General features: G+C 38.0%; 2 protein-coding genes across 3 annotated transcripts in view; one reads left to right on the top strand and one right to left on the bottom strand.

The window, feature by feature from the left end:
• The window catches only part of CFAP69 (cilia and flagella associated protein 69), a 62,674-nt gene extending 60,921 nt beyond the window's left edge, over positions 1-1,753 (top strand). For both annotated transcript variants that reach the window (XM_086696543.1, XM_025929744.2), the window contains exons 22-23: positions 400-504; positions 817-1,753. In XM_086696543.1, coding sequence (XP_086552669.1) covers positions 400-504; positions 817-987 — 276 coding nt within the window. In that variant the 3' untranslated portion in view covers positions 988-1,753. The remainder of the gene's footprint in view (positions 1-399; positions 505-816) is intronic.
• Positions 1,754-8,037: 6,284 nt separating this feature from the next.
• The window catches only part of FAM237B (family with sequence similarity 237 member B), a 29,075-nt gene continuing 19,631 nt past the window's right edge, over positions 8,038-17,481 (bottom strand). The window contains 4 exon segments of the mRNA XM_086696655.1: positions 8,038-8,643; positions 8,645-9,024; positions 10,518-10,594; positions 10,745-10,890. Of these exon segments, the coding sequence (XP_086552781.1) occupies positions 8,607-8,643; positions 8,645-9,021 (414 nt within the window). The 5' untranslated portion in view covers positions 9,022-9,024; positions 10,518-10,594; positions 10,745-10,890 and the 3' untranslated portion in view covers positions 8,038-8,606.

The following is a 17,481-nucleotide window of genomic DNA, read 5'->3' as shown; positions in this document are numbered from 1 at the left end:
CTGTTTGAAGCATTTAAGTGTTCTGATTAGTTTAATTTATGAAAAATATTTTGAAAATATGCATCACCCAAGTTAGTAGCTTATTAAATTATGTGCTAAAAATTGAACATGATTTCCTTAGGACCACCTTATTCCTTGGTCATATATGACTGGTACCTCTGGAAATTTCAGTAATGTTTTTAGGTGACTGGTGTCTTCTGCGTTGTATAAAAGATATAACTTACTAATAATGATCTTTTGAGCCTAAGTGAGTAAGTGTGGGTTACAGGGCTACTTAATGAACAGTCTAAGTATAAGCCAGGCACAATTAAATGTATTTCATATACTTCATTCTAAGTACAATAGTTAATGCTTTAATAGAAATTAATACTACTTTCTTTCTAATTTAAAAATCTTCAGAAAGCAAAGAGGCTTCAGGAAAAAGCTATAGAATCCTCTAGATACAGTGGGCAACCTCCAAATGCAATATTTCATAGGACAGATATTAAAGGCCTTAACACAACGGTAAGGGTTTTTGCTTCATGACTTTTCTTAGTAGATACTGAATTTAGTCTCCATAGAATGTTATTTCCATGGGGTTTTGTCTCATATTTGTTCTTTTCACTGGTCACATTTCCCATAGTTAAGGCATATTTATCTCTAAAGTACCTCCACTCTCACCCAGTACTGGTTTAGACCAGATCAGCCTTCCAGGATTTCCAAGAAACTGCTGTAATTTGGTATCTTTTCCAAAGTCAGCTAAAGGATGAATGGGTTTCTCTCTTATTGGAAAATTTTGCAAATGAACTCTTAGACATATACCTTTTGCTTTTCCAGGTGCCTTCTGGTCAGGTAGTAACAGTGGAAAGCACTCCTGCCCAATTACTGGGAGGACCTCTGGCTGATACAGACATTGCTCTTAAAAAACTGCCTATTCGAGGAGGAGCCTTACAAAGGGTGAGAGCAGCCAAAACTGTGAACGAGCGAAAGAAGATCACTCCTACATAACACAGTATACAGACTGTCTGAAATAAAGTCTGCTTATTTTAGTTAAATACATGTTTATTTATAATTATAAAGCAAATATTTTGGAATATTTTTGTAGGAAATATTAAGAAAAAATAAAAGTAAGCACCCACAATTTATTTGTACTGAAAATATCAACATTTGGCATCAGAAGAGCTGTCATCAATTTCTTTCGAAAGATTGCTAATTCTCTTAATTGTAAAACATATAGTATCAGTTAAAACTCCTTTGGTTGCATGACTACTCCATCTGGTTTAAGCCAATAAAAACTTTTACAGGCACTCTGTAGCTATCAAATCTAGGAGTAAATAAGACTGCAGGCATTGTTGGATCCAGGGACTAAAGCTCTGAGTAGAATCTCCTTCCCTAGCAGCTACTGGATTATATTTTCCCAAATTGATACCCAGTACAGAAAAATACATGCCTGTCTCTCCACAATCTCTGCAACTGCCTCCACATGTTGGGACCCTTGATTGGTCACATGCCCACTGAAGCCATCCACCATGACTTTGGCCAGATCTAAGTACTGCCTACTCCCAGAGCCAGAAGCAGGCCAACTCCAAACAAAATATAGAGATGGACTGGAAAATCAGGATATTGTTATCATATGTACATGTAAGTACTGGGAAGAAAAAACATTTGCAACAATTTGTTGGTCAAAGTAAAATAAATTATGTCTGTTATAAAAAGCAAATGTTATTCATGAGCTAAACAACAAAAATAAAAATACAGATGGTTTTACTCTTAATATATAAATATGCAAAGTTAATTCTAATGCTATTTTCTTCTTTAATGGGGAAGGGAAGGGGAGAGTTGGGAAGTGTTTTCCCTCCTTTGGTGGTGGAGATGTCTTTCCAAAAAACAGGAGATAGATGCCTTAATGCTGGATGTGGAACAGAGTGTCCATGTATGTATGCAATTATGAGGTTTCCATAGACTGTCTCCATTCCCATCAACTCCAGGGAAGCCACAAAGTTGAATTCATGTCCAGGATAGGGAGAAACAAGAACCTGTTTTCTTTAATAGGAAAATATGCTAGTATTTGAGTCTAGATTCTAGGCCCATAGGCACACTCAACAGTATACTGGTAATTGTGTAGCAACTGGTTCTTCAAGAAGAAATAGCCCTTATTTGTAGTGTTTGCCAATTTGCATGGTGTAAATACTCCCACTGTGACCAGTTACAAGCTACCAACATGATGCTACTGAATCCAAAGTTGGGAAGACCTGCATAGAGTCCATGTTATCAAATAAGAGAAGGCTCCATCACCCCCACTGGACCCACCTCCTCTAACTTCCTCCTCCCTTCTCCTCCTCTTACCTCATCTCACATTCCACCAGAAACTTTCCATTATCCCCATCTGTGAAGGTAGTAGCATCTGCAAAAAGGGGAGAAAGTGCAACATTTTTCATGTTCTAATTAAAATGAGTTGACAGTATACCATTGGCCAGCAGCTTCTAATCCTGGCCCAGCTGCCTATTCTCCTTGTGGCCCACGAGAATAGATAACATGCATCAGCTTACCATGCAGCTTTGTCTCTCCCAAATCCTTTTCTTTATTACCACCACCACCACCAACATATTAGAAATCATAATTTGTTCCTCTTCTTGACAGGAAGCCCTAAGCACAAAGAGTCCATGAAAGAGTAGTTACTGGGTCAAGAAAAGATGTGGATAAGAACAGGCAATGATGAGATGTCCATACAAAAAAGCAACAGATACACCTCAAGTATGTCAGATACACACACAATCAAAATGAAGTGTTCATGGCTAAGAACAACAAATCTTGCCTCATTTTGTAGACTATATGCTTCTTCCTCAGATGCTAAGCTCCCTAAGCACAAAGTAGAAACTACATTTCATTCATTATTGAAACCAACACTTCAGTAAATAAATCATTAAATCAGTGTAATGGTGGCCCCAGCTCCTGACAGCCTTTCCCTTGAGCTCTGCAAATGCAGCACAGTTCTGAGCTCAAAAGGAAGATTCAGCCAACAAAATACAGGTAATGCTAAACACAGATATATTAAGGTAGTTCACATGTATTTACTCCATAACAGTGATAGACTTTATCCAAAATGAATTTTAAGTATTTAAGACATAAATACTATTACATTAACTGATTACATAAACACTGTAGAAATAGAATTGATATTACTTGGTTGAATGTAATTTTTTGTATCTAGTACAATGCAATATCTCCAAACTGATTAGGACAGACTACAAAGTAGTCTGTGATATCACTGGACCTTTCCCCTCTGCTGTGTAGATCTTACCCATCAGGAAGAGGAAAGGTAAAATAGGGCAGGTTGTTACCTAGCAGCCATTTAACAGCTAAATAAATGTAGGTGGATGGAGGATAGTGTTGCTTCATACAGATAATTAACCTTGGTAGACAGATGTGCATTGTGTTTGCATATTACAATTCCAGCCACCTTTGTAGTGAGCAAGTGAACCAGTATGACAATGTCACTAACTATAATAGGTCTGTGTCTCTCCTCACATCCTGTGCTCCTACACCAATCTTGAGCCCTCTAGTCCATCCAGCCTGGCTGAAAGGCAGACAATATATTTTCTTCCATGAGTCAGTTGAGACAAAATTTCAAGCTCTCAAACTGAAACTTTTGCTAATAAACTAAATTCAAAGAGAGTCAAAAGAATAAAAATGGAGTTTAGTGAATACAGATGAAATGGTTTCAACATGCTCCAATAATGAGATTTTTACCACATGAGGGAGCTCATCCCATGGTTAAACTCTATTAGCCAGTTCTTGCTTATATTGGATGAAAACCAGTGAATAATTAGGTGAATAAATCATCTCTTCCTCTGTCTTCTGGAGCACAAGATATGTTTCATATCACAGGAAAAAAAACTATTGTGTTCAGCCTAAGTCTTTTCCGGTCAAATATCTATTTTCTGTAATCATTCCTCTTTTTTTTAAATGTTTATTTTTGGAGAGATAGAGAAACAGAGTGTGAGCAGGCAGAGAGAGAGGGAGACACAGAATCCGAAGTAGGCTCCAGGCTGTAAGCTGCTCTAAGCTGTCAGCATAGAGCTTGACATGGGGCTCAAACCCATAAACCATAAGATCAAGACCTGAGCCAAAGTTGGATGCTTAACCGACTGAGCCACCTAGGTGCCCCTTCTGTAATCATTCTTATTTAATCATTCCAGACTTTATGAATCTGGCTAGCCCCTTCTGAAGTGCCACCATTTATTAATTTTCCTTTAAACTGTGACCAAACTAAACAAAGATTTCCAGGTGTTGTAGGTCCCATAGAGGTTATAATGAAAACAGTATTCCTCATTTTTACATACTTTCTGCCAACAGAACCTAAGCTTACATTAGTTTCATTAGCAGTTATGTTTCATAGTTACTTATATTGAGTTTACAGTCAAAGATGCTTTCTGAGAAAGAGAAAAGCAGCCCCTAACAGTCAGGAATTGGCCTGGTACTATCAGGTCAAAATTCTATAGATACACCTAGTGCCTAGATCTTAATTTCTGATAATATTCTCCAATAAAAGAAACCAGGGCTCCTTGGAGAAATGGCTGGTTCTGGGGATGGGGCAGAAATACACAAGATGAGTCTGGAACATCCTATAGAGCTCCCAATGACCAAAGCTGGAACAATTTCAGCAACAAAATAAGTGATGTAGTAGTACTGGATTATAACCCAAAGTATAAATAAATGTCTGTTAAGTTCCTACTGATATGATGACGAATGATATGATAAATGATGGAAGAAAAGGTATGAAGGAAGAAGAGGGGGGGGGGGAGTGAGGGCAGACAAATCTCCCATATAAATTATCTACAGATAATTTATGTAGATATTCCCTCCTTCAGCATGTGGAACATAACTTCCCATTTTCTTACATGTGGGTTATACTTAGTGACTTGCTTCCAAAGAATACAATATAGAAACAGAAGAGAAAGTAACATGATAGCAGAGAAACCTGGGATACACTACCTTAGCCAAGGTTAAACATCATCAGTGATAACTTATGTTGATAGCATATACCCTTGATCTGAAGTATTGAGAACAGTACTTTACTTTTGTGGTCTTCACCCAAAAATCCTATAAATTCAGTCTAACTGTAAGAAAAACAAGCAAACCCAAATTGGATATTCTGTAACATACCTTAGCACTCAAAACTGTCAAGTTCATTGAATGAAAACACCTTCTTAGAGCCTAAGGAGACATGACACCTTAATATATTATGGAGTCCTGGATGGGATCCTGGAACAGAAAAAGGATATCAGGGAAAAACTAGTGAAATCCAAATAAAATATGAAGTTTGGTTAATAATGTATCAGTAGTGGACCATTAGTTATGACAAATATACCATACTAATGTAAAAAGTTAACAATAGGAAAAAAATAGGTGAGGAGTATACAAGATCTCTGCATTATCCTTGCAACTTTTCTGCAAACTTAAAACTATTCTAAAATAAAGATTATTTAAAGTTTAAAAAAATGATCTTTTGAATGATCTAGTCAGATGATTTTGAACAGGGCAAAAGAGAAATACATATTGTCCCCCACTCAATCATATTTGACCACCATTTCTCTTTTTTTAAATTACATTTTCATATCATAAAATTGTTTTTGAATTAGTGTATTAGTTCCTACTGTACCTTTGTCCCACTGCAATGGCAGCTCTGTGAGTCAAGGATTATTCAGCAGTATACCTACAAGCTCAATACGTTTTTGTGAATGAATGAACGATGAAAACATAATATATCTTTCTATATAAAAATGGCATGATTTGTGCCAAAAATTGCTGGGGAGGGAGGGGATTTTTAACAGAACATGGTATCTAAGTACCAGCAAAAAGACTTAAGATGAACTGCTCTAAAACCAGACTGCCCGTTTTGGCAAATGTCCTTTTCACTATTTTTAATAATCCAATGTAGCCTGTTAATTCAGTTAGGTGATCTAGGAAGCCATTTTCAATTAACCTATTTTGGATGGCTAACAATTAATTTTATTAACACTGAAAAGTTAATAATTGCTGCAATAAAAATTTGTATGACAACTATGATTGATAACAACTAGTTGAACAATTTTTTAGGCTAAAATTATCTGGTTTTGCTTTATGACATTGAATTTTTGAGCTTCAATCATTTACCCACAGGTTGTAAAAGAGAGATATCCTCTAAGGAAAGTCATGACCCTATGCCTCCACCTGCAGGAAATGAATTAGGCAGTTTTTTATGTATCTTTCTGGTCATCTGAGCATAAGACCTACCCTCCAACCTGCTAATTTTATGAGCTTAGGGATCTGTCCTTAATTGGCAAGATAAAATATTTTCAATATAGGAATTTATTAGACTGACAACCTTATATTATCTAGAACCTCATTATACAAAACTCAGTTATATGAAATAATTTTTATAAAATAATACTTGAAAGCCATGCAAACCATTTATTCTTTAATATTGGAGATTCTTAACCTGGGGTTCATGGACCCCTCCCCCCAAAATCATACACAAAATGACACTGTGTACATAAAATTCCTTGTTAAAGTGTCTATAGCTTCATCAGAATTTCAAAGTGATCCATAACTCAAAGAATGTCAGCCCCCACTCCACCATTTAATGTTTATTCTTGGATCAAGTCAAATCATCGGACAGTTGCCCATTTGTTCAGTATTATTTTTGCTACTTTTAAAATTATTTATATTTAATTGAGTTTGGGTGTGGTGACATCAGCTTGCATTGAAGGGAATCTGTCATTGCCAGGATACTTGAAAACACAGTGCTGTATCCCATGGTAGCCATTATGAAAACCTGTCATCTTTATTGGTTTTTAGTCCTAGCAAAGGCTGTGCTTCTCCTAAACATGTTGTTTGGTTTTTCTTATCAACAGAGTGAGGGCACCTGCATGGCTCAGTCAGTTAAGCATCCCACTTTTGATGTCAGCTCAGATCCTGATCTCAGTTCCTGAGTCAAGCTCCATGTAGGACTCTGTGCTAACAGTGTGGAGCCTGCTTGGGATTCTCTCCTCCTCTCTCTCCCTCTCAAAATGAATAAACATTAAAAAAAAAAAACTTTTTAAGTGTGAATCTTGAAAATGCTCATGAGTCCTTCACCTTTAGAAGTAGAAAACTCAGACCAAACTTACAGCTACCTTTTTATCAAAGGTATAGGCTTTTATAACATGCATTTAAAAGTATTCATCCAAAATACAACTACATATTATTAGTTTCCTGTCTTTATTTCCCATCATCTAAATTTCCTCATCTACTTCATGTTATCCTATTGTTTGTTATATATTTTTAAAGCTTCACATCCTCTTTGGAATAAGATGTGAGATGTATGTAGGAAATACATTTAAAAAGAAAAACTGAGCTAGTACCTAAAAACCAAAATTCTACCAAACTTCACTTTACTAAAATGAAGTTTCTTACTACCTTTCTGTTTGTTTTTTTTTAATTAAGCCAATAAAAGTGAGAATGTAAAAAATTTTAGTCCTCAATGCATACAAAAACACTTTAATATATAGGATGGCTTGGAGATGAAATGCACATTTCAGAAGCCACTCAGTACATGACATCAAAATCAAATATTACTTTTTAGGACAATACTGGCATTTATTTTGGCACAATTTAAAGTCAATATTATGTATAAGATACCTTCAAAAATTAGTCACAGCATTACTCCCTCAACTATTATATTTAATAATATATTGCATTTGCATTTTAAATGTTTTCTTTAAAGATGCTTTACAGATATGCCTTCCAAATAAAAAAAATATTGACAAATTACCTGAAAAGATGGAAATGCTAATTCAATAGCCATAAAGCATTTACACATCACATCAACAAAAATACAACTTTCATAAATATTAAAGAACTAGAAATAACAATTTTGATAAATACTATAAGAAATATTTGACTTCAGAAATACTGACAGAATTAAACCTTCAGGTTGATGTCACTTTGCTTGAGGTATTTTCCATGTTCTCTATCTTCTATGTAAAACTCATGTTTTGTAAAATCCAGTCCTATAATATTAGAGAGGAGAAATTGTTAATACTCACTATAAAATGACTTTTAAGATTTCATCCTTTTAAATAACCCTATTGAAAAACTTAATTTAAAAAGCCTAATTATATGTCCTATCTTTAAAATTTCTTCAATAAATGCAATATGAATGTGATGTTAAACAGATTTCTCATGAACTATTTGTGGGAAAAAATAAGGTAATAATTTTAATGATCTACCAAATGTATTATATCTCAAGATCATTTAGATCATATGTCTGTACATCAGAGCTCCTGTGGTTTCTAAATAATATAAAATCAGTAAAAATGAAAATCAAAGTCAATCATTAGGAAAAAAGAAGGCAAATTTGCTAGCTTATTGGCAAAAATGATTAAATGTTGAATTTTTAAGAAGGCTGAACTGCTGGGGGCACCTGGGTGGTTCAGTCGGTTAAGCGTCCAACTTCGGCTCAGGTCATGATATGGTAGGTGAGTTAGAGCCCCATGTGGGGCTCTGTGCTGACAGCACGGAGCCTGCTTAGGATTCTCTCTCTCCCTCTGTCTCTCTCTCTCTCTCTCTCTCAAAAACTCAAAAAAATAAAGAAAACTAAACTTCTATTCTCTTAAGTATACATTTAAATTACCTCCTGTTCTGTGGAAAATTATACTTGGGAGGCATCACCTGTCTTCTGCCCATTCCATGAGATCGTGAGAGCAAGCAGTCTACATACATGTCCCAGAAATCCTGAGCTATGCTTAAGAAGACATTATAATGTCTAGGCCGCTGGGATTTTTGCAAAAACAACATGAAATTCCAGAAAGCGTCCACATTGTGCTGTATCTTGAGTTCCTTGAGATCTATCAATGTCAAAGAGCAAGAATTCCAGCATTGGAAATCAATATCTTCTGTGATGCCTGGGCTGATACTGGCAAGCACCCCCTTTTGAAATTCAAAGTCAGCATTAATCAGATTGATCAGCATCATGCAGCCCAGTGGTAGGTAGAACCGTCCTCTTGTGGCAAAACCCATATTCTATAGAGAAAAAAAAAAAAATGAGGGAATATATTTTTAAGTTAAAAAGAAAATTATTCAATTATTCAATGATCTATTTAAACCTAAAATTTTACAAAGCCATATGTATGTGTTTTTGATCAAGCCAAATTTGTCTACTATGTATTTGTTGATTTTCCTCTAAGTTGCTGACTCTCAAACCTTGTTTTGAAAAGATACAGTTACAATCTATTTACCAATGTTCTGATAAAGTCTTCAGCAGCCACTGAAATGCAATACTTGTTTTTGAAGATGTGATGGATTCATTTCATCACAGACTTTTAGAGCTGAAAGAAATCTTTGTTTTAAATTTTTTTTAATGTTTATTTATTTTAGAAAGAGAGACACAGCACAAGCAGGGGAGAGGCAGAGAGAGAGGGAGACACAGAATCTTAAGTAGGCTCCAAGCTCAGAGCTGTCAGCACAGAGCCCGATGTGGGGCTTGAACTCACGAGCCATGAGATCATGACCTGAGTTGAAGTTGGATGCTTAACTGAGTAAGCCACCCAGACACCCCTGAAAGAAATCTTTAAAAACATATGCTCCAACCTTTACAAATTAGAAAAATTCTCAACTGATATGGCTATGCACATTCTCAGGTCTCCTGTGTCCGTATCTAAGACTCCTACCACAACACATTCCAACTAAGTGAATCAGAACAGGCTATTCCATGTGTAACCATGAGAAAAAGGTTTTTTTTCCCCTAAATTTTAGATGTAACCTATCTATTAACCCAAGTGGTGTTGGATGTTCGAGCACCATTTAATGTTTCAAAGTTACTGACACTTCTTCCATTTCTATTCATTGAAAAATATTTGTTATGCACTGATGTCTGGTGGGTCCCTGGCTACTCTCAGGTTGTTCAGGATCTGTTTGCAGAAGATTAAACAGACATACCTTTAGGAGCAGGAAGACAATAAAGGTGATACGAGCTAATATGACATAGTGTAGGGCCAATGACATTCAGCAAAATCTTGCCATTTTCTAATGGTCTTTGCTCAAGTTTCCCTGCCAAATCATCACTCAGTAAACTGGCTACATGAGTGGACGTCAAGGACTAAATTGGCTTTGAATTGCTACAGAGCTGGCATTGGAAAAGTCCCTGACACAACCTTGACAGCCATGGCCGAGGAGTGGAGAGGGGGGACAAATCCAGAAGACTCACCACCTCCTTACCCATATACCACCGTCTGACATCTCCTCCAAAATAATTTAGGGTAAAGAGACAAAAGAAAAAAACAAAACAAAAAACTTTGCTTATTCAGGTCTTTTCACATCGTCAAAATCTGTGCAGATTCCCAAACTGAGCTGGCAGTGTCAAATGTATGATAGAAATTCTAAAAGGAAATGACTGGCTTGGGCCTGAGAATTTTCTTCCACGAGAATTTTCAGGTTACACTCCCGACCAGTGCCCTCCTGCAGGTAGGGTCATCTGGACTCGCTCGGAAGAGGGAGCCCGAGCGGAAATGGAGTACCTCTTGTCTGCGCCGAGGCGCGCGTCCAGCGCGGTGTTCGGTGAGCGCTGAGCTCACTCGAAGGTTGCAGGCGGCTCCTGCCAGGTAGGGACAAGAGGACTCAGAAGGCTCCAGACGACCCCCGGCCCTCCCGGCTCCCACCCCTTGCCCAACCAGGTCCCACCCCAGTGGCAGGCGAAAGGCGGGAAGCTGCCCTCCACGCGATCCTCTACGCGCGCCGCGAGCACCTCAAACTCGCCCAGCTGAAGGGTGTCCGCAGTTCGATGCTCCTGGGCTGGAAGGCTCTGGCTCGCCGATGGCGGCGCTGCGGGCTCTGTTGCGGCCCCGCTAGTGGCGCCCTAGTCAGCGCGCAGCCCGAAACCACGCTCCTTTTCTAGGGAAAGAGTGAGGGGGCAGAGAGTGGGTGGTCACGCTGCCGAGACCCAGCTCTCATCTTGCCCACCTTCCCACACTGGGCACCCACTGGACCCGCCACTCCCTGCCCTCTGTTGCTGCTCCTGTCATGCCCTCCTCCCAATTTTGAAATTACAATTGCTCAGGTCTTCCTCGCCCCCCCCCCCTCCCTTCTACCTTTCTGCCTTTGAGAAAATCCATCACAGCAGTCAGTCCACTATGTATTCCAGCTGTCTCCTCCCTGCACCCACCCAGCCTTCACACCCTATTCTCCTGTCCAGAGAAAAACTTTCATAAGGCTATGGACCCTATTGAAATGAACCTCCTTGATGAGTTCTAACCTCTAGCGAAGCACCATTTAAATTATTAATAGTAACACATACACATTGCAACGTTATCTTCCCCTCTACCTAAATACACAGTGTTTAACTTTGAGAAGATAGTTTTCTTTAGTCTTTGGTAGAATGAAGACTTTGGGCAAGTCCCTTAAATATCTGTATATTGTGCATCAATCTCAGCCTTGACACATCGTTTGTACTATATGTTTAAGTCTGACTTCTATCCCCAAATCCCAAAAGCAATCATCACATGGAGCTGTAAGGGAAACCAACCCAAAGCTAGTTGTCTTAACCCAACTTACCCTTAAGCAGGTCACCCTTTCCTCACTGGTTCTTGAGCTGGGATGGTTAAGATTATGGGCCAAACTCAACAGCCAATTTCCCAGCAGTTGTCTTCCCTAAAGCTCACTTCTCCCAACTCTACCATTATACAAAAAGCTACACTCTGCCCTCCTCATTATATGAGTCAGCCATCATTATTAGTCTTGCCCTGGCAATACCCTTCCATGTCCCTTCCATCTCTAGGACTAGCTCCTGTACAAAACATAACTGCAAAGTGAGTCATTTACTCTGATTAGATAGAACACACACAAATCCATCTCATACCAGATTTTCTTCAGCTCTAGGTTTCCAGGCATTTCAGTCCACTATTAACCATGGCCTCTTAAAGTTAGCAGAGACATTAAAAGTTACCTAATCCAACATTCAGCATTCTATCTGAAGTTTAAACCCTGCACTCTCCCAAAGAATTCTTCAACCACCAAAGCTGTTGTCCAATTTGACTGGGCCTTGGGCATTCCACTCCTATATACTAAGGATATAAACCATCAATTCACAGAAGAGTAATACCCCAAATCCAGTATATATGAGAAAAGATGCTCACATTCAAGGAGATAATGCATTGTTTTCTCTCATTAAAGTTTAACAAAAATTGAAGCATTTGATATTATACAATGTTAGCAAATTTTTGAGCAAATGAATATTTTCATATACTTTTGAGAAGAGTGTCAGCTAGTAAGTATAAGCACCATACATAGAAGAAAACTGGCATAATTTCTTTAACCTGAAAATGATCCAGAAATTCTGCTCTTGGTTCTACCCTCAAGTCAATGAAAAAACATATCTACAATGTGACTGATTTCTCTCCAGGGTCCACTGCTACATTATAAATAGAAACTGCCTAAATGATGACAAATGTACTTTTTAAATTATTGTTGAGTAATCAAGAAAGTGAAATCTCCAAGGAAAGAAGAAGGGAATAGAAGAGAAAGAAGAATCAAAGGGTAAGGAAAAGAAAGCAAAGGAGAAAAAAAAGGAGGAGGATTAGAAAAGTGAGACATAGTAAATTTGGAATTTGTCAATAAATATGTATGGTGAAAGGTAAGATATTGAATTACACTTTGTAAAGTTGTTAAATATGTATGTAAAATTTCTTTGGTAGTTTCTAAATGACATAAATAAAGAACAAAGATTTTGAACAGGTGGAAAGTAAAAACTGAATACGAAAAAACAGATTGATTTGTGAGCAGTATAGGCAGTCTTCCTCTGTGCTTTGCTGTAGGCTACATTTTTGTCCTTTGAGTCATCTAGGGTTGACTGACTTTTCTCCCAACTCTAACATGACCCACTGTTACAGCGAGCAGGCCACTGCAGGCCCTTCCTCCTGGAGAATCCAGAGAAGTTCCAGAAGCAGAAGACAGCTCTGCTACTCTACAAAGGAGTAGTATCATCTCAGCCATGAAACCTATTGTTGAACCTCTACCTCTTAGGTGTGGTGCTGACTCTGCTCTCCATCTTTATTAGACTGAGGGAGTCCCTGGGGGCTTACTGGAGAACCTATTTCCTGGGAGCTCCTGGACCACCAGAGGTCAACTAGCTAGCACACAGCCCCAAGCGCCTTCCAGAGGTGTGGGTGTGGATAAGACCTCCCTCCACCAGCTATAACCTTGGAACACTGACCTAAGCATATCCATCCAGGTGTCAAATGGCTGGAAAGGCAAGATGAGAGTATCCGTGTTATCAGAATTATTAATCGGTCCTTGAAGGGCCTCTCTCTCTGGATGCTCCTTGTCCGGGATAAAGAGCCTGTTTAATACATAGGTGTGAGTGTGTTGCCTATAACTGTGGGATGGAGTGATGTCACTCTTCTCCCTGGGTTCTGCTGTAAGATTTGCTGCCCTTGGCAACATGGCTCTGACATCTCTTAGACGGCGGTTTGTGCTTCACATTCAGCTTTTGGGAGATGGTGTCATTTTCATCATTGTTTCCTCAACATCTGCCAAGAGTTCCTTTGGACTTGGGTAACCTATGGTCATCTTATTTGGTGTTCAGCCTCTCTTCCATGAGAGCTTGTCTATGTGCAGATAATAGTTGAAGCAGTGGGTGGGTTGGCTATAGAGAGGGGGATGAGGGAGTAGTCAGTGTCCAAGTCTCATTGTTTCACATGTTAAAGTCCCTTCTTCAACATAGTGTGTATGTTCATACATTGGTCTGAAGGGGACAGTGGGATGGTTAAGCCAGCTCAGGACATAGCATTATGGCCACCATGTGGCTTAAATGAATTTTGCTAATGAAATAAAGTTGAATATATATTTTTTAAAAAGAAAGAAAAACAGGTTAACAAATAGGAACTCAAGAAAGCAAGAATAGAGGTGAAAAAAAGCATAGAAAAAATGACAAGTAGAAAGCACATTTAAAATGGAAGAACTAAATCAATAATCACAATAAACATATATGGTCTGAATTTGTCGATTAAAAGAGGAAAGATGTGGGGTGCCTGGGTGGTTCAGTTGGTTGAGCGTCTGACTTCGACTCAGGTCATGATCTCGCAGTTTGTGAGTTCAAGCCCCGCGTCGGGCTCTGTGCTGACAGCTCAGAGCCTGGAGCCTGATTCTGTCTCTTCAGATTCTGTCTCTCCCTCTCTCTCTGCGCCTCCCTCGCTCATGCTCTGTCTCTGTCTCTCTCTCTGTCAAAAATAAATAAAAAAACATTAAAAAAAAAAAAGAGGGACTCACAGGTAATTAAATAGGGTGCTATTGCCTCAGAAATAGATAAATCGACAATGGAGTAGGTTAAACAGCCTGGAGACAGACCTACACATTTATGGAGACTGTGTATGTGATAAAATCAATATAGTAGATCTGTAGGAAAACAGTGGTTTCTTCAATAAATAAGGCTAGGACAATTGGTTATCCATTTGGAGAAAATAAAAGTGGATTTCTACCTCATACTATCACAAAAATCAATCACAGGTAAATTAAGAATTTAAATGTGAAAACAAAGCATTACAACTTTAAGAAGAAATTCAGCAAACTATCTTTCTGATCTTGAGTTTGGTAAGAATTTCTTACACAAAATACAAGTAGTGCCGACCATAAAAATTACTATATTTAACTACATTTAAATTAGTGTTCTGTTAATCACAAGACATCATAAGTAAAAATAAAAAATAACTGTAATCTGGGAGACAATAATTACAGTACACAAAACCACAAACATTGCAGTTAGGATCCAAGAGTTTTCCATGGAATCAACAAGAAAAGCACAGATACCATAATAGAAAACTCAGCAAAAGGCTTAAAGAGCCATTTTATAAAAAAAGCATAATGAATGAATACATAAACATATTCATAACCTTACTGCAAGTAGAAAGTGTAAATTAAGACCACAATCAGATATGAACTAATACCTTTCAGTCTGCAAAAATAAAGAAGTCTAGCAATATCCAAGTATTGGTGAGCATGTAAAGTATATTAGTCAGGGTCCTCCAGAGAAACAAAGAAAAAATATATATATGACTTTATATATTTAAAGAGATTTATTACAAGAAATTAGCTCATGTGATTATGGAGGCTCAGACATCTCATGATCTGCCTTCTATAAGCTGATGATCCAGGAAATCTGATGGTGTAGTTTCAGTCCAAGTCCAAAGACCTGAGAACCAGGAGAGTCAACAGGACTAAGTCCCAATCCAAGGGAAAGAAAGAAAACCAATATCCCACCTCAATAAGTCAGGCAATTCTCTCTCCCTCTGCCTTTTTGTTCTATTTAGACCCCCAAGAGATTGGATGATACCCACCCACATGGAAGAAGGCAACCAACCTTCTTTGCTCAGTTTACCAATTCAAAAGCTCATCTCATCCAAGAACACTCTAATAGATTCACACAGAAATTCCATGTAACCAAATATCTGGGTACCCAATGTCCCAGTCAAATTTACTCATATAATTAACCATCACATGAAGCAATAGGCACTGTCACACAGCTAAGAAAGCATGAACTGATTTGATTAGTCTAGAACACAAGTTGGCACTATCTTGTAATTTGAACAAGCACATAACCTGCAAGATGTCTTTTCACTCCAGGAGTGTGTGTGTGTGTGTGTGTGTGTGTGTGTGTGTGTGTGTATTTAATTTTTTAATATTTATTTATTTTTGAGAGACAGAGAAAGGCAAAGCACATGCAGAGAGAGACAGAGACACAGAATCCAAAGCAGGCTCTAGGCTCTGAGCTGTCAGCACAGAGCCCAATGTGGGGCTTAAACCCACAAACTGTAAGATTATGACCTGGGCTGAAGTTGGATGCTCAACTGACTGAGCCACCAGGCACCCCTCCAGGAATATATCTTGAAGAAAGTCTTGCATGTGGGTACCAAGAGACATACACTAGAATGGAATATTCTTAGCAACACTGTTCATAAAAGCAAAAAAACTTAGAAACAGTCAAAATGACCATTAACAGGAGAAAGGATAAATTAACTGTGATATGTTCTCACACTAGGATGTTACTGTGTAGTGATAATGAATAGACTCCAGCTATACTCATTATAGATGAAAAAATAATTTTCAGAAAATACCATTTTTATAAATTTCAAAGACAAAATGAAACCATATTTTCTTTACAAACACATGTATATTATAAAATAATTTTAATAGTAAGAACATGATTAACATGAAATTCAGGAGAATGGTTAAGTTTGGGTATACAAGGGAACGAGATCTAGAAAGAGTGGGGGCACCTGGATGGCTCAGTCAGTTAAGCGTCCAACTTTGGCTCAGGTCATGACCTCACAGTTTGGGAGTTTGAGCTCTGCCTCAGGCTCTCTACTGTCATCACAGAGCCTGATTCTGATCCCCCCTCTCTCTCTCTCTCTCTCTTTCTCTCACTCTCTCTGCCCCTTCCATGTGCACTTGCTTGCTCTCTCTCAAAAATAAATAGACATTTAAAAAAAAAATCTAGAAGAATGTATAAAGAGCTTCAATGAATGGTGGATTGATTAGTCATTATGACTATGGTTTCCAACATATGTATGTTTTGTATATTCCTTTCTATTATTGAATAGTGTATAATAAAAGTGTTAGGATAATGAGAGCCTAATATATTTCAAATACAGAAAGACAAAACTTGCTGACTGGTCACAATGATTTGAAATGGAAAGAAAAGAAAACTAATGTTTTTAGCCTACCTGCTTATGGGGGTGACAATAACAAATATGAAAGATGGAAAGGGAGGTGATTAGTGGGGAGGATAAGTTTGATTTAGTATTTGTTGCATTAGAATTGATTTTGGATTTTCTGGAATATCTAAAATTTAGCTAGAAATATAATTAAGTTGAAAGGTCTCTATTTTGATAGAAAATTGCTGCTTTGAGAATATACAGTGATAAGATACAGTTGAGAAGATGGAGGACTATGCCCAAATTTAGGGAGTCTATGAACTGCAAATGGAATCAATGAAGGAAGGAGAGAAAGAGCACTCAGTCTATATAAGCTCTAGGGTAGTATAATATCACAGAACCAAAGGGAGGATGCTATGGTCTGAATGTTTGTGTCCCCCCAAAATTCATATGTTGAGGTCCTAACCCATAAAGGTGATGGCACTAGGCCTTGGAGAGACTTAAGTCATGAGGATGGAACCCTCATGAATGAGATTAGTGTTTTATAAAACGGGCTCCAGAGAGATCCTTAGTGCCTTCTAACATGTGAGGACACAGTAATTACCCAGTCTTTGGTATTTTGTTATAGCAGCCCAAACGGACTAAAACAGAAGATATAATTCAAGACGCAGGGGTGCCTGGTAGAGTATGTATATAACTATTGATCTCAGGGGCATGAGTTCAAGTCTAACATTGGTCATGGAGCCTACTTAGTAATAGGAAAAAAAAAAGGAGAAGGCAGAAAGAGGAAGAGCAGGAGGAGGAGGAAGAGGAGGAGGATGAAGAGGAAGAGGAAGAA

Source organism: Puma concolor, chromosome A2, assembly GCF_028749965.1.
Source record: "Puma concolor isolate L17-30 chromosome A2, mPumCon1.1.hap2, whole genome shotgun sequence".
NCBI classification, from domain to species: Eukaryota; Metazoa; Chordata; class Mammalia; order Carnivora; family Felidae; genus Puma; species Puma concolor.
Note: the sequence above shows the minus strand (reverse complement) of the source record. Positions and strands in the feature narration are given on the sequence as shown.